Source organism: Rattus norvegicus, chromosome 8, assembly GCF_036323735.1.
Source record: "Rattus norvegicus strain BN/NHsdMcwi chromosome 8, GRCr8, whole genome shotgun sequence".
Taxonomy (NCBI): Eukaryota; Metazoa; Chordata; class Mammalia; order Rodentia; family Muridae; genus Rattus; species Rattus norvegicus.
The window spans coordinates 79,871,187-79,891,348 of NC_086026.1; the positions used below are offsets into that span (position 1 = coordinate 79,871,187).

Genomic DNA, 20,162 nt, shown 5'->3' on the forward strand with positions numbered 1-20,162 from the left:
CAGAGCCACTTTCTTGGCAGACTTGAAAATGCTGTATGTCTGAGAGCATTAATTCGCTGGGCACCTGGGATTGGGGGAAAGTGCTATCAACTGTTATCTTAGGCACACTTTGCTCAGAATGGAGCACGTTTTCTATGTTATCTGCTCAGGAAGGCAGCAGGGCTGTTTTAGTACTTTAACGCATAGGCCATGTTTGAGGGCTTGTTTATATTCTAGTGTGATTTCAAGGTGTGAGAGAGGCTCCCTCTCTCCTCAGTCCCAGAACTTCCCAGGTAGCCAACATGTCACATCTGACTGATGTCAGTCTCAGGACCCAAGGGCTTTCAGGAAAGGAATCGGAGCAGAATTGTTGGAGAGGACTGTCCAGAACCTTCTTTTGATGTGTTTTTTCATTCTCAGAAAGTTATCTAGGCTTCTGATCGCAGTAACGCAGGATGTTATCTGTTTGTTCCAACTGTGGGTAAGATGGTATTTCTGGCAGATTGGCTTAAGTGGGTAAATATCAGTAAAGACTCAAGAGCTGTCAAAAATGTGACCATTTGGAGCTGAGGAGGTTGACTCAGTAGATAAAGTACCTGTGGAGCAAGCAGGGACCTGAGTTTGCATCCCCAGTACCCATATAAAGAGGGGTGCATGGTCACACACATCTGTAACCCTAACAGTGGGCATGGGAAGCAGGTGGACCCCCAGAGCTCACACACACGTCCCTCCTGGTTAACGTTTCCTCTCTCAGTAAGTCATTTGGTTTTAGAATCTTTTCTTACATAGACTCATAGATTCAAAGACACCCACAAGTCCCTAAAACTCTTAATACCTTCATCTCACCGTCGTCAATACAATGCTTTGATGCCTCGGGTGGGAGTAGAGATGGCTCAGTAGTCAAGAGCACTTGCTGCTCTTCCAGAGGACCTGGCTTCAGTTCCCAGGAACCACATCAAGTATCTCACAATTACCTGCCCCCTGTACACAAGTGGTATACACATACACGAATAGATTAAAAATAAAAAAAAAACATTTTTTAATCTACATTAAGGGGAAAAAAGATTCCCCAGGAGGCCCCAAGCTCATCTCATGCTAAAGACCTAGCATTTCTCATCACTTCAGCAAGAGGGGCCTCAGCCCGGTACGATCGGGGACAAAACATGTGTGCAGTTACCACTTCACCGTATCCTCCCTAAAACAGACACAAAGGCATTCATCCAGTGAGCCGCAGGGAAGCGGCAGCTATGGAGGAACAGTACGGAGAGTGACTGAGGGCGACAAGAAGCCAGAAATGCTTTCATACTTCCTAGTCCCCTTGAATCCAATTATTAGCACAGCATTATAAATGGCTGAAGTGTCAATTCTACAGCTAACATGCAAGTGTTGTATTGTTTGCATCGGTATTTCCTGTGATGCCCGTCCTGACTTTGATTTTGAATTGCCAGGCTGACAATTCAAACAAACTGGGGTACTAGTTAAGAATTCCCGATCTAGAAACAGCTCTTGGAGGTTAGAATCCTGAGGGTCCGAGAAGAATCTGGAAAACATGATAATTATTTAAATACTCTGAGGGTTCTGCTGGGTTGTCAGAGTGAGTTAAGGATCACTGATGAGTTTTCTTTACTTCTCCTTTTTTTCTTTTTTAAGATTTATTTATTTATTTTATGTATGTGAGCACACTGTAGCTGCCTTCAGACTCACCAGAAGAGGGCATCGGATCCCATGACAGATGGTTGTGAGCCACCATGTAGCTGCTGGGAATTGAACTTGGGACCTCTGGAAGAGCAGTCAGTGCTCTTAACCACTGAGCTATCTCTCCAGCCCTCTTTACTTCTTTTTTTTTTTTTCCATTTGTACTCATCTATTGTCACGTGTGTGTGTGTGTGTGTGTGTGTGTGTGTGTGTGTGTGTGTGTGTATGTGTGTGCATGTGTGCCACAGCAAGTGTGTGGAGGTCAGAAGACAAATTGTAGGAGTCAATTTTCTCTTTCCACTGTGTGTCCCAGAAACTGAACTCAGGTCACCAGGCTTGGCAACAAATGCTTTATCTGCTGAGCCCTCTTGCTAGCACCCATGTTCCTAACATATAAAGAATTTTTTCCCTAGCATTGGGAATCAAATTCAGGGCCTTGGCATGTGTGCAGGCTAGTTTTATGTCAGCTTGATATGAACTAGAGTCATCTGAGGAAAGGGAACCTCAATTGAGAAAATGCCTTCATAAGATCAGGCTGCAAGTATGCCTATAGGGCATTTTCATAATTAGTGATTGATGCCGGAGGGCCTGGTCCACTGTAGACGCTGCCATCCCAGGCTAGGTGATCCCGAGTTCTCTAAGAAAGCAGGCTGAGCAAGCCACAGAGAGCAAGTCAGTAAGCAGCACTCCTCCCTGGTCTCTGCATCAGCTCCTGCCTCCAGGCTCCTGTCCAGTTTCAGTTCCTGTCCTCTCTTCCTTCAGTGATGAACAACCATGTGAAATCATAAGCCAAGTAAACCCTTTCCTCCCCAAGTTGCTTTTGGCCCCGTTGTTTCATCACAGCAAAAGTAACCCTAACTAGGACAGCAGGTGAGGGAAGCACTCTCCCACTGAGCTATGTCCCTGGCACTTGGTTTGTTTGTTTTTTGAGACAAAGTCTGTATATATATCCCAGACTCTCAGAGAATTTAATCCTCCTGCAGCAGGCCTAGGGTTAAGATTACATTCATGCACCAACATCCCTACATGAGCTTTTGTGGTTTTCTGCCCTGTCTCCCTGGAAGTCAAGCAAAAAACTATGGAATTCGGAAAGGGTGTCAGTAAGCACAGGCAGGGCCAATCGCTATGACTGCTGTGAGCTGCAGAGCGAGCCGTGATAGCGGTGGGTGAGCTGTAGAATGTCTGATGTCTTCATAGACTGTTCAGTGTAGACAGGGCTTTCCCCTCCCAAGCAGGCCAGTACAAATATGGTTAGAGATACTGTAAGCTTCAATAATTATGGAAGGTTCCATTATTATGCCATTTATTTTAAGCACATTACCGGCTGTGATCGATAAAATGTCCCTTTAAGTGCCTATAAACTGAAACCAAGGAACGAGCATTCAGATCAATGTTTAGCCAGCACTAATTATTTAAATTGCTTAGAAAAGAAATCACAGCTCCTGAGAATGTGATGTCCTATTTTGGGGCCTGACATACTTATTTTAATACATGAAAAGAGTTACTTGCTCTCCGCTATAATTCTGCTGTTTTGTTTCAAATAGTGATACAGTGCTTGGTCAGGTCTGGGAGACAGTTCAGTCCTTGAAGATGCTTCGATCCCCAGAACCCACAGGACTGAAGGAGAGAACAACTCCCTCAAATTGCCGTCTGACTTCTGAGTTGCACATGTACACCATGGCATGAGTCCCACACCCCAACCCAATGTAAAAATATTTGTTAGGAGACACAGTATTTTGTGTCTGGTCACACTGTTAAACAAGGGCACTGTTGTGGGGTAGACTTTTATTTTAGAATTCTGCTAGGATTGCTGCGATTTTCTCTCTTGAGGTCTATTCTAAGTAAATTCTGAATATAAAAGTGCAAACTTAACAGAAATCTGATTAGTCATGGTGATATATAAAAAAATGAATAGTAACATTATGAAAGTGATGAATATTCATTATCATTGTGGGGTGATTCTTCTTTTTTGGGGAAAAGATGTTTCAAAAAATATAAATACATAGTCAATTGCCGTCCTCAAAAAAAAAAAAAAAAAAAAGTAAGGGCCAGGCATAGCAGTCAGCCCTCTGTGACCCAGGCATCGGGAGTGGGGAGGAGAGAGGCAGATCCCTAGAACTCGGGAGCCAGCCAGCCAGCCAGCCTATCTGGTCATAGGTTGTGGGTTCAGTAAGAATCTCTGTCTCAAAAACAAAACAGGGGCTGGGGATTTAGCTCAGTGGTAGAGTGCTTACCTAGGAAGCGCAAGGCCCTGGGTTCGGTCCCCAGCTCCGAAAAAAAGAACCAAAAAACAAAACAAAACAAAACAAAACAAAAACAAAAAAAAACAGTGGAGGGCTGGAGAGATGGCTCAGCGGTTAAGAGCATTGTCTGCTCTTCCAGAGGTCCTGAGTTCAAATCCCAGCAACCACATGGTGGCTCACAACCATCTGTAACGAGATCTGATGCCCTCTACTGGTGTGTCTGAAGACAGCTACAATGTACTTACATATAAATAAATAAATCTTTAAAAAAAAAAACAGTGGAAAGTAATGAAAAAGACATTCTGACATCATCCTCTGGCTTCCACACACATGTGCACAAGTACCTGTATGAAACATGTATACACACGCTTACACACGCGCGCGCGCGCGCACACACACACACACACACACACACACACACGCACGCACGCACACACACGAACCATAAAAATAAAGTGTAAGCATTGAGAAAATCATAGGGGCTTGAGAGTTGGCTCTGTGGTTAAGAGTGTCTACTAGTCTCACAGACCCGAGTTCAGTTCCCAGCACTCATGTTGGGTGACTCTTAACTACCTGTTGTTAACTTCAGTTTTAGGGGAATCTGATGCCCTCTTCTGGCCATGATTGCCACTGCACTCACATGCACACACCCACACACAACACATACACATAGTTAAGAGTAAAATAATTCTTTAAAGAAAAAGAAAAGAATCACATCAGGACCAGCACTGGGCTTGTAGCTAATTAGTAGAGCAATAGCCTAGCATGCACGAAACTCGGGGTTCAATGCTCAGCATCATTAAAAGCTTAATGATAAATCACAGCAGAAGAGAAAAGAATCATTTGTGTGGCAGCCTCCTAACAGGTCTGTGCTGGTTATTTTGTTAACTGGCACAAGCCAGAGTCATCTGGAAAGAGCAACCTCAACTGAAAAGATGCTTCCCTCACATTGTCTGTAGGCACGTCTATGGGGCGTTTTCTTGACTAATGATTGACGTGGGAGGGTCCAGCTCACTGAATGGTGCCACCCCTGGGCAGGTGGTTCTGGGATATATAAGAAAGCAAACTGAGCAAGTCCTGGAAAGCAAGCCAATAAACAGCACTCCTCTGTAGCCTCTGCTTGAGCTCCTGCCTCCAGGCACCGCTGGATCATGATTTGTAAACCAAATAACTCTAGCCTCCCTAAGTTGCTTTTTGTAGTGACCTTTTATTACAGCAGCAGAGCAAACTAGGACCAAGCACTGTCTTTTCCAGTTGTCCTGGCCTTTCTTTTTTCGCGTACTGTTTTCACATTGTCATCCGCCTGTTGTAGATACATTGTTGCGCCCTAGCTGCCTTGTTTGTTGTTCGTTCGTAATTATTTTAACGGTTTCTGTGATGTTACACTAGATGGTTGTAACATTCCACTTCCTTTTCCTAAAGTTCTCCAGTGTTTACATTGTTACAACTTAATAAAACAAGTCGGAGAGCAGAATGTCTGGGAGGCCAACTCCAGCTGAGGCCAAATCACATACAGCTGGGAAGGAGATGGTTCCCAGGGGAGCCCTGGGACCCAGGTGAAGACTCAGAGACCCACCAACTCCTTCTATGCAGGAGCCAACACTTACCAGGCAGGCTCTTGAAGGCTGCTTGTAAGTAGTCACAGCTGCTCCCATGCTGGTGGCTGTTACACAAGTGGCAACATTTGTTGACATCAGCTAGACTGAGTTTCCTAGAACACAAGATGGGGGCCTCCAGTTTCTTGACCACCAAGAGCATATGTCCTTTTATAGATGTGGGTTTCTTTAACAAACTTTATTCTGTCAACACTGAGGCTGCCCGCAGAAAGATGAGACTTTAGATGGAAGTGAACATGTTTTGAATTGAAGTCGTTATGAATTCAGGGGGATTTTGAGGGAAGAATGGGGATTTTGGGAGAGCAGACTATTAACAAAAGGCCACTGCTGTGCAGTCAGGCCGCCAGCGGAAGGTAGTCTTTGTTTCTCAGGATGTGATTAATATTGCCTCATCATTTAATTTTAGCATTTCTAAAATAAGGAAACTTGCATCACATCAAGGCAGAGGTGGAAGCTTGAGTGCCGTTTTTGCATATGTATATTTATGTATATATTTATATATGATGTGCATATGTTCACACATGTGTGTGAATACACACACTCACAAAATTAACAGCATGACAAAAAGAGTTAAAAAATAATTATCTGAAACAAACAGCTCTCCCATAACCAGGCATTCTGCCTTACTTTGATCACAACCTCTGCTAATATTTTGAAAAAAAAAATGGGGCTTTCCGTGTTTGGAATCGAACCCCAGGCTTCGTGCATCTCAGGAAGCACCTTATTTCTGAGCTATACCCTCAAGTCATTCAAAAATCATTTGCTGGAGGTGGTGCTTCATGTATACCTATAATCCCAGCGCTGAGGCAGGAGGATTTTGAGTTCAAGGTCAGCCTCAACTCTGTAGGGAGACCCATCTCAACAATAAACATCGAATCATAAATTATGTTCTGCCTATAGAGTAGAATATGTTGGGTGAAATTATTTCATAGCTTCCATTTTTCTGTTTGTAAAAATGTGTGTCACTAGTCATTACTGGACAATTCCATCCTTCTGATATTTATAATTGTGTTTTCTGTGATTGGACGATTAAAAAGCCCAACTATCCATCCTCTGCACAATGACATTGAGAAGTGTTCTGTCTATGCCACACTTACCCGGGTCAGGGGAGTGAACTGGTCCTGCTGTGATCTACCTCTCTCGACTAGCATCATGCTCTCCCTCGCCCTCCCCTGCATACCCGAGTTCCTTTCTTCCTGGTTTCTCTGAAATTTGTTCATTTGGATACAGTGAATGAAGGAGGAGGCCAGGACCATTTCATAGATGGGTGTTTATCTTTCTTTCCTTAGTGGTGAAAGTGGTGCTGGAAAGACAGTAGCTGCCAAGTACATCATGAGCTACGTCTCCAGAGTGTCCGGAGGAGGCCCCAAGGTCCAGGTGAGTCTGTGGTGCAGTCAGGAGCTTCATTTGTAGCTTTGACCAGGTGGGCCTGGTGTTGCACACCTTTGATCTGTTTGTAGCTTTGAAAATAATTTATTTTGTACAGCAAAGTTTGTGGAACCTAGATACATAAAACGTGCAAAGAAAATTGTATGTTTTCTTATTGACATGTCTAATATATAATGAGCTCCTACAAATCAATCAAAAGGGCCATGGTTCAAATGAGAGACATGAAAGACAGTTCAGATGAAAGGAAGTATAAGTTATTCATCAAACATGAAAAACAGAGAAACTTTTATTAAAACTACATCAAGACTGGGACTGGGGATCTAGCTCAGTTGGTGGACAGTTCCCCTGAGTTCACAAAGCCTATTCCATGCCCAGTGCCACATACATCATGCAAGAAGTCGCATGCCTGTAATCCCAGCATACAGAAATAGAAACAGGAAGATCAGAGTAGTTCAGGGTGTTCTTGACACCCGAACAAGCAAGTTCAAGGCTAGCAAGACTAGACTGGGCTGCATGAGTCTCTCAACAAAGCAAGCAAATAAAAACTCCACTATACCATCATCATCACCACCATCATCATCATCATCAATCATTGTTATTATTATACCTATCGGATTGTCAGAATTCCTGTTCTTATAACATTGCTGGGAAAATGTTGGGACACAGTTGCTTGTTACTGATAGGAGAATCAAATAGCACAAGTCTATAGCGGCTATCTCAGTAAAATCTAGGAAATCACACTTCTCCTCCTCTTCTTCCTCCTCCTCCTTCTCCTTCTCCTCCATCCTCTTCTTCCTCTTCTTCCTCCTCTTCCTCTTCCTCTTCTTCATCTTCTTCCTTTTCCTCCTCTCTTCATCTTCTTCCTCTTCCTCTTCACTTTCTCTTCTTCCTCTTCCTCCTCCTCTTTCTCTTCTTCCTCTTCCTCCTCCTTCTTTTCTTCTTCTTCTATGTCTTGGTCTTCATCTTTGTTTTGGAGATGGCTATCTTACTGAGGTGCCAAGGACAGCCTTAAACTTCCTATCTCTACCTCAGGGATGCATCACTACGCCCATGTTATTTGGTGCTGGGGATGGAACCCGACTTGTGGTAGGGCCCTAGGATGCTGAGTAAGCACTTTACCAGCTGAGCTATAGCCTGAACCCCACGTAAGGTTTTAAGTTGATCTCTTGAGCTGGCCATGTAGCTCAGTGTTAGGAAGCTTCTTGGCTGGGCATGAATACTTCTCTAGTGTGCACAGAGCCCCAGGTTTCATCCCCAACATAAGCTAAGTGTAGTAGCTACATGCATGTATCCCAGGACTTGGGCGGTGGAGCAGACAAATGGAGAATTCTGGGTAGTGTGGTTGAGGCCAGTCTGGACTATATGAGACTGTCTTTTAAAAATTAATAAAAGGGAGGAAAGCAAGAATGCATGCCTGCCATCCCTGAATCAATTGTCCTGAGTTTGTTTAATCCCAGCACTTCAGTTGATTAATAACAACAACAATAATAATATAAGGCTGTTTTTAAGGGAAAGGCTTCGAGATCTTTTCTTTCTGTCTCCCCGAGAGAAACTGTGTATCATTTCTAGTTTGCAAACAGAACATTAAAAGGAATAGCAAAGATTCACGAATTCCAAATTTACTTTACAAAGAAGTACAGAGTTAATGTACAGCCCTGGGTTGTAAAGGAGAGAGGCAGTTTAGGGGCGGAGCTAAATCTGATTGGACGGGGAGAATCACCCAGAGTCTGCCTCTGCGCTAGTGACTATCACTGGTGCCTGCAAGCCTTGTGCCATTCTCTCTGCCGGGATGTTCATTCAAGGGTGCCATAGGAGTGCGTGACTGGTTCCCATAGTCGGTTTTAGTACCTTCATCTAGTCCCATTTGCCATGTCCTGTGACCCAGTGGCCAAGCTGCAGACGGTTAATGTTGATTTTTCCCTTCCTGTTTTCCTTCGAGGACATCGATCCAGAACTCTTGGCTTCAAATTAGTCAGTAGCTCAAGAGCACAAGCCAGGAGACTTGTTATTTCTGGAACACATTTAACCATAGCATGTGAATAATTAGACGTACAAGGAGTGAGTCACTGTCCAAAGTCCTCTCTCAGCACCAACTCCTATCAGCTGAGAGGCCTCATGCCTGTGACGTGTTTTGCACACTTTTAAGCCTGGTGCAGGACTGGAGTGTTCATACTAAATTCTTCTCCTGTTGTTGGCCCATAGCTACGTCCCATGATCTGGTGCTTCTCCAGGCTGCCCTGAGTGTGAATTCATGCTAGAAGATGCAGCAGTAACTCAGGGCTGCTTTCAGGGAGTTGGTTCAAAAGCTCGCTAGGAGCAGGGGTTGCTTTGAAATACAGATTCCCAGACCTTGCTCTAGACCTACTAACCCTGCCTACCTCTGCATTTTAGCTGGACACACAGTCATCCCCGGGTGATTGGGGCACAGTTAAAGTAGTAGGCACACAGATCATGTTTCTATAGAAGTTTGGAGAGGAGAAGATGGGTCACTGCCGTCTCGATAAGTCTTGCCTCTACGGTGGCAAGTGGAACAGTTGGGGAGGATGCAACAGAGAATGCAAGATGCAAAGAGACTTCTTCATGCTTCTCTTTCCCCCTCCCTGTGATCACCAACAGGCCCAGACGTGCAGGAGGGGGTCACAGCAAGGAGAATGCAAACCCAATCCCATGTTGTGTAGATTCTGGGTTCCTGGTAGCCCCTCGGCTTTGGGATCCTGTTTCAAACCATAAGGGTTGGGAAACCTGGTTATACAAGTAGGCTTAGGTCTGTGGTCATGCAAGAATACATTATCGTCAGGAATGGTAGCTCAGTTGATAGCATACTTGACTGGTGGGCACAAAGCCCTGGTGTTGACCCCCAGCATTGGATAAGCCACACGTCGTGGCACAGGCCTGTAGTCTCAGGTCTTGGGAAGTAGAGGCAGGAGGATCTAGGGTTCAAAACCATCTTCAGCTACATATCAGGTTTGATGCTAGCCGGAAACACATGTCACTCTCTTTCCAAAAAACAGCTGGGCATAGGAATGCGTGTCTTTAATCCCAGCATTTGGAAGACAGGGGCAGATCTATCTCTGTGAGTTTAAGGCCAGCCTGCTCTACACAGTGAGATTCAGGCCATACAGGGCTACATTGTAAAATCCTGTCTCAATAAAACAAGGCAAAACCAAAATGAATTCTCCAGAAATGTCCTAGGACACATACATGACTGGAACTTCTTACCTTTTAATATTCAGAAAGTGGGACGTTGGGGAAAGTTGACTTTGACATCGTGTGCTAAGCATCCATTATTTTCCTAACCCGTCTCTTGTCTGCCACAATAGCATGTCAAGGACATCATCCTTCAGTCCAACCCACTCCTGGAGGCCTTCGGGAATGCCAAGACAGTCCGCAACAACAACTCCAGCCGATTTGTAAGTGCCCTGATTCCAGTCTCGGGAACTCTTCCCATATCCTGAAAAATGGGCTTTTCTATCTCTCTTTTATCGTCTAAGCAATGCACCCTTTGACAGAAATTATTTTTGTGCTTTGAACATAAACAAGACAATTTCAGAAATGGCTCCTCCCTTGAGTTACTTCAGTAAGGAAAACTACAGTTGATGCAGGGGGTTGCCCTGGTCCTGGGGAAGTGTGCAGTCTGCTTGGAGGAAAGAAATGAGAAGATTAGGGGAAGCTTGAGATCCAGGCCTGAGTGAGGGAACTTGTTCCGTGGAGCTGTGTCTGGAAGGAGTGCACTTGGGCTGAGGGAGACCCAGGACAGACCCTTCCTCCCCTAGGCCTCTGCTTGCCTCACCTCCTGGTTTCTGAATTTGTTTGCTGAATACTCACAGAGGAGCCCCTGTGCTGGTGTCTCCTGACACTATGCACCCAGGCCTAGGACAAGGTCACCCTTGCAGCCCTGAGAATGCCGTTCTTAAATGTCTCAGACTAAAAGTCTTGGCAGTGGGGTACTGAAATGTGACCACTCCGAAAGGCCAAAGCTGTATTACAAAACCAAATGCCTATAGATTTAGCGTCCTATTTCAACCGTACAGCCTGTCTGGCACTCAGGCGAGATCCATCTGTGAGGCTGATAGTGGGCTGTTTCAAGACAAATAGTGGGTGGGACTTTCAAAGAAAAACAGTTTCTTTTTCATTTTAAAAGAAAAAAAGGAAGAAGAAGCATTTACCCTGGGCGGTGGGTGGTGGCGTGTGCTTTTAAACCCAGCACTCAGCAGCGGGCAGATCTCTGTGAGTTGGAGGTCAGCCTGAAGTACAGAAGAGAGATCCAGGACAACCAGGGCCACGTGGAGAATCTCTGTCTTGAAAAAACAAACAAACAAATGAACAAAAAACAGGAAAAAGTATTTAATTCTTTTCCTTAGAGGCAATTTCCCCCTATAGCCCAGACTAGCCTTAAATTCCCTATGTAGCCTAGGATGGCCTGTCTCTCCCGTAGACTGAGATCGCTGATGTACACTACCAGGTTGGCTTCAGCTTTATTCAGAAAGAAAGGTTTTATTTCTAAGAGAAGTCTCCCTCTGGTCCAGGTAGCTGTTGTCCAGTTTGCTAATGGCTGTCTGTGAGACCTGTTTCACGAGCCTCCCTGTCCGGGGAAACTCCAGGTTCTTTTCTTGCTTCCTCGTCTTAGCGTTTTTCAGCTCAGTACTTGGGATGTTTTATTCTGACCTTTCTAGATACTGACAGAAGAAAGACACTTTGGGATGTTTTATTCTGACCTTTCTAGATACTGACAGAAGAAATTCACAAGTGAATTTTCCACACGACCTTTCTGCCTCTAATTACCATTCTTAACCTGACTTGCAAAAATAGAAACGTCAACTTTAACCCTTTAGCTGCCCACCCACACCCTCCTTCCTAAAAGATTGTTATGGCTTCCCTTGCCTTTTCCTGTTACAAGGTTGTTTTTTTTTTTTTTTTTTATTCTGAGAGGATAACTCAGTTGATCTTTAGAAATAACAAGGGTCCAGCATTTATGACCATATAACCCAAATAGAAAAGGGGGGAAGTATAGGTTTTCTCGATGACATCAAAGAGGGGAAAGTCAGTCTCTCTCTCTCTCTCTCTCTCTCTCTCTCTCTCTCTCTCTCTCCTTCCCTCCCTCTCTCCGCGTGTGTGTGCCATGCTTGATAGCAACAAATGATACTCTCACTAATTCACTAATTATTAAAAATTGTAAGTTTAAAGCCATATGCCGTTTTCTGGATCTTAAATAGGCAAACATTATAGAGAATGGTTATAACCAAGATGCCATTGGTTGAAGATTAATACCTCCTTCCAGATAGAAGAACAATGTGGCAACTTTGGTGCCATGTAGCTTCCTGTCTCGTTCTTCAGACAAACACAGTCGGGGAGTGTGTGTGGGGAACGTATCTCCTTATTTAGTCTGGCCATGGGGATTGATCCGCTGAGAGCAAACCGTGGGAGTGCCAAGCTTTCCCCTGTTGTTCGCTATGAGGAAAGGGCTGGGGATAAGCCAGAATGTCTTCCATTAATGAGTTTCCTTGAATTATCCCCTGTATTCAAAGTCTGTTTGGAGCTCTGTGGTTTTGTTTACCAGGTGTTAAAGGAAATTGCTAATTTTCTTGCAGGGAAAATACTTTGAAATCCAGTTCAGTCCAGGTGGGGAACCAGATGGTGGCAAGATCTCCAACTTCCTTCTGGAAAAGTCCAGAGTGGTGATGAGGAACCCGGGAGAACGGAGCTTCCACATATTCTACCAGGTTTTCCTCCATACTTTTCCTCCTCTGGATTAAAACACAAGACTGGGGAGGCGAGAGAGAAGGCTCAGAGGAAACAGGCACTCAGAGCCAACACTGAGTCCAGTTTCTGGCACCTCATGGCAAAAAGAGAGAACCAACTCCCCGAGGTTGTCCTCTGATCCCCAAGCATACAGTAGCACGAATGATCACGTGGCCATTTTTTCCCATTCAGCCCTCGGGTTTATTCAGTAATCTAACAAGCCCAGAAAGTTGCCTCTGTGCTCTGTGCAAGTGTCTAGAAGAGGCATGAGAATGTCCCTGTCCCCAAGGAGCGTTGAGTTCTAATGAGGGTTATAAGGCAAAATCCTGCAAAGTTCAATCGTTAGATTGTTGACAAACTTCAAAACAGAAGTAGGAGTGTTTGTTTGATTGTTTGCCAAATAGGAATTTGTGTGGGAGGAGTCAGAGCCTGGGAGGTCAGGGGAGACCAAGCAAAGGAGCACCCTAGGCAGAGATGGGAGGAGGGGTCGAGCCAGGCAGTCAGGTGACAGGAACACCCTCCAGCCAGTGCACTACTGGATGAGGGTGTCCCAGCAGACTCAGGATCCTCAGAGCAAGCACGCCCAGCCCCTGCTCAGACCCGCAGAGCCCAGGCTGAGTCCGGCTCAGAGCACAGGGCAGGATGCCTTTAAATACATGTTGTTTCTTTTTTTTAGATTTATTTTATGTGTATAAATGTTTTACCTGCATGTATGTCTGTGTTCCACATGTATGTCTAGCGTTCATAAGAGTGTCATATCCCCTAGAACTGGAGTCAAAGATGGTTGTGAGCCGCCATGTGGATGCTGGGATCTGAACCCAGGAGTTCTACAAGAGCAGTCTCTTAACCACAGAGCCATTTCTCCAGCCTAAGAAGCTTTTAAGTTCTGTTTTAGGCTTTAGCTACCATCCAGTTCAGTTGTTATTTTTTAATTGTTTTTGTCCCGTACTGGAGAGTTAACCCATAGCCTCCCATATGCCAGGCAAGCATTTTACCACAGAGTCATTTCCTCCATCATCTTTTTACTTCTTTCATTCTCCAAGTTACCTGGCTGGCCTTGAACTCACTTCGTAGCCCAGGCAGGCCTCACACCGGTGATCCTCCTACCTCAGCCTCCGAGTAGCTGAGATCACAGGCACGTTCCTCTAGATCTTGCCACTTTGGCTACTTAGGAAGATGTTTCTAGGTATATAGAAATGTAATCCACAGCAAGAAACACCCAGGACGGGTTTGTCCTTGGCTTGGTTTTGTTCTAGGATTTCTAGGTTAACTAGGGGAGAAGCTTGCAGTTGGTCTCTCAGGTATCTTCAGCGAAGGCAACCAATTCTTTGGGTTCCCTTTTGTTGGAAAGTACACAGATGACAAAAAGGCTTTTGGGAGATTAGTGATGCTTATATTCCACAAACAGTGCTTGCCTAGAATGCACAAAACAAACCTCAGGTCTGAGCCCCAGCAGAGTACACTGTGGTTGCTTTAGCTGCTTTGCCGTTGCTGAGGTAACCATGACCGAGGTGACTTATGGAAGATTTTACTTGCATTTACAGTTCAGAGGCTTAGGGCCCTGGGTAGGGATAGCATGGCCACAGGTGGCAGGTTGATGGCAGAACTCTCATCTTGAGCTGTAAGCCTGAAGCAAGCCAAGGACACTCAGTAGATCAGGAGGTTTCCAAACACCAGAGAAAGATGGCACAGCCATCTAACCTGTACATCCTGGGGTGAAGTGTAGAAGAGCTAAGGCAGGCGGGCATTCAGATGCTGTGGTCTGTTTTGTACTCTACCTTTCCATGGGATCGTAAGTACAGCATACAGTTCTCTAACTGCTGGGAAGAAAGCCTGTCTCTCTCAGGCCTTATCAGCGTTAGGAACTGGACGTTGGACTTGGAGATGGCTGGAAAGCTAAGTCCTCTTCCAGAGGACCAGGTTCAGGTCCTAGAACCCATGTGGTACTCACTGCCATCTATAACTCAGTTTCAGGGGATCTGATGCCCTCTTCTGGCCTCTGTAGGCACTAGGTAAGCACTAGGTGTGGGTGTGGTGTGCATACATGTATCAGGCTGTACACATTAAAACAACAACCAAAACTGGAGCTTGCAGACTGATCTAGGACCTCCAACCCACGATGACATTTACAAACTTCTTTGGGATTTAGAGGCTAGAATCACTGAGAGTTTTTGACTATGAGTTTAGAGAGCTGGGCCTAGGGTTGGCGGTTCCCAGAATCACAAGGTGGTTTGTGGACCGTATCCTGACATATCCTGTGTGCTCTCGTGGCAGCTCATCGAGGGCGCCTCTCCAGAGCAGAAGCAAAGCCTTGGTATCACCAGCATGGACTACTATTATTACCTGAGCCTCTCAGGGTCATACAAGGTTGATGACATTGATGACAAGCGGGATTTCCAGGAAACCCTGGTAAGTGTGGGTACCAGGCTGGCCTGTCTCCTCTCTGCTGCCTGAGTGTTACTGATGCAGTAAAGACAGCAAAGCAGACAGCAGTGTAACCTGCCCCCTCCAGCCATTGTAAGCATTTCTGAAAACCTGCATTCAGCACCTTGGAGAGCCATGTACACACACACACACACACACACACACACACACACACACACACACCACTTTTTCCTGAGGAGCACGTAATGGTTTGAGATGAGTAAAAAGCAAATTTATCGATAGCCTCCAGCAAGAGTGTTCCAATAAACAGGCTAAAACGATTGAGGGGGTGAGTTTAGCTTATTTGCTGAGCAGCCAATACTTGGAGAGCTCTTCCTTAGAAAGGCTACAAGCCAGTTTATGGTCCTAATTGACGTAGGCAGCATTTGGGGCTGGGAAGGTGGCTCGGCAGTTAAGAGTGCTTGCAATTCTTGCAAAGAACCCACGTTCAGTTTCCAGCACCCACATCCGGCAGCTCCCACCCCCAGGGGATCTAATGTTCCTTTCTGGCATCGGTGGGTACCTGCACACATGTAGCATGCACTCACACAGACACACAAAGGTAAAAATTTCAAAATAAATCTAAATAGGTTTTGGTGAGGCGTAGTGGTACGCATAACTTTAACCCCTTCCGGGACAGCCAGGGCTACAGAGTGGGACCCTGTCGTATAAAACCCAAAAAGCAAACAAGCAAAAACCCCCCAAAAATAAAACAACGGAAAGTTCAAAACACTTTGGGCTCTGTTTTCACCTCCTTCTGTTTTCTGATTCTGAATTTTGAGGTCAAAAGACAACCATTGCACTCAGACAGCGCTGGTCACACCATGTGCGTGTTACAGACTAGGTTACAACACTAGAGTTTTGGGGGTTTGTGGCCCATGCAAAATAACCTAAATCTTCCAATCTAGAGCTCTCTGGAGGCAAACCTACCATCCATTTATCCTTCAAAGTCTGCACTGACATTGTCCTTTGAGTCAACAGCAAGCTCAGGCTCAGGGCTGTTCATCCACTGAGAACTGAGGAGGACCCAGAATGAGCAGAGGAGGCTCAGTGTGGGGGAGCTGGTGTGTTGCTCGGAAGTGTCAGGGTGTTAAGACAGATGAGTCCCAGGTCCCAAACTGCCCAGCCACAGCCTTAGGAACATGGAAAAACTGTGGATGGAGGGCCTAGCACTGGCCCAAGGAGGAGTTCTCTCAAGTTACAGAAATCTAAATCACAGTCATTTTAATTTAATGGACTCAGAAACTTGGCTTTTTAATGGTCTGTAGTTTCAAAGATTTTGAAAGATGTTTTGCTAATAAAATCTATCTCTCTCCCTCCAGACAAAAGGGAAGATCACTTAAGACCTCTTGGGGTGGTTAGAAATGGAGAAGTAGTGTCCTTGGGAGTGGTTGGCAACCAGAACATACTCGGGACAGGACAGACCTGGAAGCTTGTGCCCAGACTCCTGTCCCCCGAGTGCCTTTCCTCTTAGAGTTCCTCTAAGGCCTAGGGTGTTCCTGGAGAGCATGTTGTCTTTTTTTTTTTATAAAGATTTATTCATTTATTATATATAAGTACACTGTAGCTGTCTTCAGATACACCAGAAGAGGGAATCGGATCTCTTTACAGATGGTTGTGAGCCACCATGTGGTTGCTGGGAATTGAACTCATGACCTCTGGAAGAGCAGTCGGGTGCTCTTAACCACTGAGCCATCTCTCCAGCCCGCATGTTGTCTTTAAAAACAGACTCCCCCTTCCAGCAGGGCTTCTAAGAGCATATGAAGGCTAGAGAGACGGCCCCAGCAGCAGAGAGCTTGCTTGCCCATAAGCTTGAGGCCCTGAGTTTTATTCCCAAAACCTATGACAAGAAGAAGAGGAAGTGGAAGTGGAAGTGGAAGGAGGAGGAGGGGGAGGAGGGGGAGGAGGAAGAGGAGGAGGAGGGGAGTACACTGTAATCCCTGCTCTGGGGAGGCAGAGCCAGGAGGATCCCTGGGGCTTGTTGATCATCTAGTCTAGCCACATCAGAGAGCTCACATTTAATGAGATATCATGTTTCAAATAATCATGGAAATCAAATGAGGAAGACACACCTCATGCACCTACATATACACAAGCATGTACATGCACTCATGTACATGCACGCACACACACACACACACACACACACACACACACACACACACACACACACACACGAGGGTGACTACCTGGCTCACTGATCTCCTTCTTTGATGGAGACTACCGTCATCGTTGCAGGCTGAGCTGCACACTAACCGTAGAACCCACTCTGTGCCTTGTCTGTCACCTGCTTACACAGTAAGCAGCCTGGCTGGCTAACAGTTCTCTCTCTTCCAGCACGCCATGAATGTGATTGGGATCTTCTCAGAGGAGCAGACTCTCGTGCTGCAGATTGTGGCTGGAATTCTCCACTTGGGAAACATCAACTTCAAGGAAGTGGGCAACTATGCGGCCGTGGAGAGCGAAGAATGTGCGTAGCCCTGCCCTGGCTGTGAAGTGAGGGGAGTGAGTGCATAGTTACCACCAAGTAGGCAGGAACTACCTACCCCTTTTGATTGGCCTAGATTGCTAGTGAGGTGCACGGGGAAGAAATGAAAAGTCATGTGAAGCAAAACAGCCTCGGGAGAGAGTAGATCTCTTTCATGTGCCTGTCCTTCCCGCCCCCTTCCTTACTTCCCCTCCCCCCCTTTCCTCTCCTGTGTTGTCTCATCTCCCTCCTCTCTCTCTATCCCCCTTTACCTCTTCCTCACTTCTCCTATATGGTTTTCCCTCGCCCCCTCCCCCTTTCTCCCTCGCCCCTCCCCCTCCCCTCTTCTTCCCTCCCCCACCTTCATGTCCTACAGTATGCATGACTTAAAAAATTATTTCTATTCAATACTTAGAGAAACCTGGCAGAATTTAACCTTGAATTAAACCTGCTCTAATAATAAAGCAGAATAATAAACATCTAGTTTATTATGATTATCATTATTTTAGTGTGGGGGTGCACACATGTGCCACGACATCTACATGGAGGCCAGAGGACAACTTATGGGAGTCGGTTCTCTCTTCTGCCAGGTGTGCCCTGGTAATGGAGATGGAGTCATCGGGTTACCAGAGCCCACTGATCCATCACACTGGCTCTCCATCTAGTTTCAAAGATGAAGGCGTACTGTCTCAATGAGTGGAGTAGTTTCTTACTGATGAGTCACCTGGTGGCACCCTTTCCTCTACCTGGCCTTTATGATGAATAGGTCCATGAATGTCCTGACAGGCAAGGGACAGGACACGTGATGTGGAACGCTCACAGATTTGCAGTTTGACCCGTGGATCTGATTTAAATCAGGTTTTTTGGACACAGAGAGATGAACTCTGAACATTGGGTTGATAGTTCTGGTGACCGCATCTGTCTCAGCCACATCCTTGAGACCAAATGGTCATTTTTATTCTTTCAGCAGAAACTATAACCTTACAGTATCCTTCCTGCAGGAAGTTCCACTGGTCCTCTATGCCTGTGATCTACCCCAAACCCTAAGGCATGTGACCCCAATCTTCCAGGCATCGGTAACACTCTAGGCCATTCTGAGAACGCACACCCACTCTCACCACCCAGGAAGGCATTTTTTCCCCTCTCAGCATTCGCTGGGGATAATTTTAGTTGCCGGGTAATAAATAGTATCCCACTCATTGCTGACAGTGCAGTGGGGAGGTTTCCATTCCAAACAAGGATCCTTTTTTATGTTTTCGTTTTCTTTTCTCATAAAAGAGGGAAGTTCTGCTAACGTCTGACGTCTATCTTTATCTGATAAAGACGAATTATATTTAACAAGGGAGGGTCCAGAAAACAATAAAAATGCAGCGTGTGCATGAAGCTTAGAAGCTTGACCTAATCAGAACGATAACTCTGCCTGTAGACTCCCTGGACTTTACCGGGGAAACGAAACAAAGGCACCCATGTGCCTACAAGGCTACATCACATTAGCGGTTCTTATGATGGGGGTATCTATGGAAGGAGACAGTATTTCTCTGCCTCTCTGAGAAGTAAAACCGTCAGTTCCTCCTTGTACTTGAGTACTAATTCAAGACCCTGACCCAGAAAACTTGTTCCTGGGTCCTCTACCCAACAAGGAGTTCATTGCACAGTGATACACCTGGGGTTAGCAGCCTTCCCCGGCACACGTGGAAGGCTTGTGAAACTGGCAACTGCTTGTGAGCAGGGATGGTATGGTGGAGGTCAGAGAAGGCCGATCTATGAGCTAAGTCGGTTTGAGAGAACTACACAGGCCTAGCTATCATTTCTTCCCTCAGATCTGCGTCATTTGGCCATCTGGTAACATGGTCAACTGAGTGCCTGTTTGTGCCTTTGCTGGCAGCTGCCCCCCTCCCCATTGGTCACCAGGGTTCCCAGAGATGAGAGTTGCAGAGTGACCAAACTTACATTCTTTCTCCTGCCTTCAGACTACAGGGAGAATTCCTATCACCGTGCTCTATAGTGCTTTTCCAGGCAGCACTGTATCTGGGAGATTGTTCTGTATCCATTTCTTTTTTATAGCTACATAATATCCTATTGCTTGACTGTACTTTGGGTTATTCAACTGTCATCTGTTGCTAAGCAGTAAGATGTTTTCTGGGGTGTGTAGCTCAATTGGTACCCAACATTTATGAACCCTTGGGTTTGAGCCCCATCACCACATAGACAGGGCATGGTGGAGCCTCCCTGTGATTCTGGCACTAGGGTATAAGCAGAGTGAAAAACCTTGATCCATCCGTTTTTCTTATGTCTGAGTGTATCTTTGGAATAAACTCATCAAGGAAAGGTTTATAAAAGCTATCTATGATTTTTTTTTTTTTTGGTTCTTTTTTTCGGAGCTGGGGACCGAACCCAGGGCCTTGTGCTTCCTAGGCAAGCGCTCTACCACTGAGCTAAATCCCCAACCCCTATCTATGATTTTTATAATTAAAAACAGCATCTTTTCCTAGATATTGAAGGAGAGGACTAAAATCCCGTTCAAACTTGCCCGCTAAAGCAAGCTGGATGTCTATTTGACCTGAGACTAATGGGGGCACAGAATTTCCTTTAAAGCCAGTCAAACCTTAA

The 20,162-nt window shown here is 45.5% G+C and overlaps 1 protein-coding gene across 2 annotated transcripts in view; it reads left to right on the forward strand.

The window, feature by feature from the left end:
• The window catches only part of Myo1e (myosin IE), a 192,221-nt gene that overhangs the window by 102,359 nt on the left and 69,700 nt on the right, over positions 1-20,162 (forward strand). For both annotated transcript variants that reach the window (NM_173101.2, XM_039080888.2), the window contains 5 exons: positions 6,823-6,910; positions 10,243-10,332; positions 12,511-12,642; positions 14,936-15,070; positions 17,423-17,555. In NM_173101.2, the coding sequence (NP_775124.1) occupies positions 6,823-6,910; positions 10,243-10,332; positions 12,511-12,642; positions 14,936-15,070; positions 17,423-17,555 (578 nt within the window). The remainder of the gene's footprint in view (positions 1-6,822; positions 6,911-10,242; positions 10,333-12,510; positions 12,643-14,935; positions 15,071-17,422; positions 17,556-20,162) is intronic.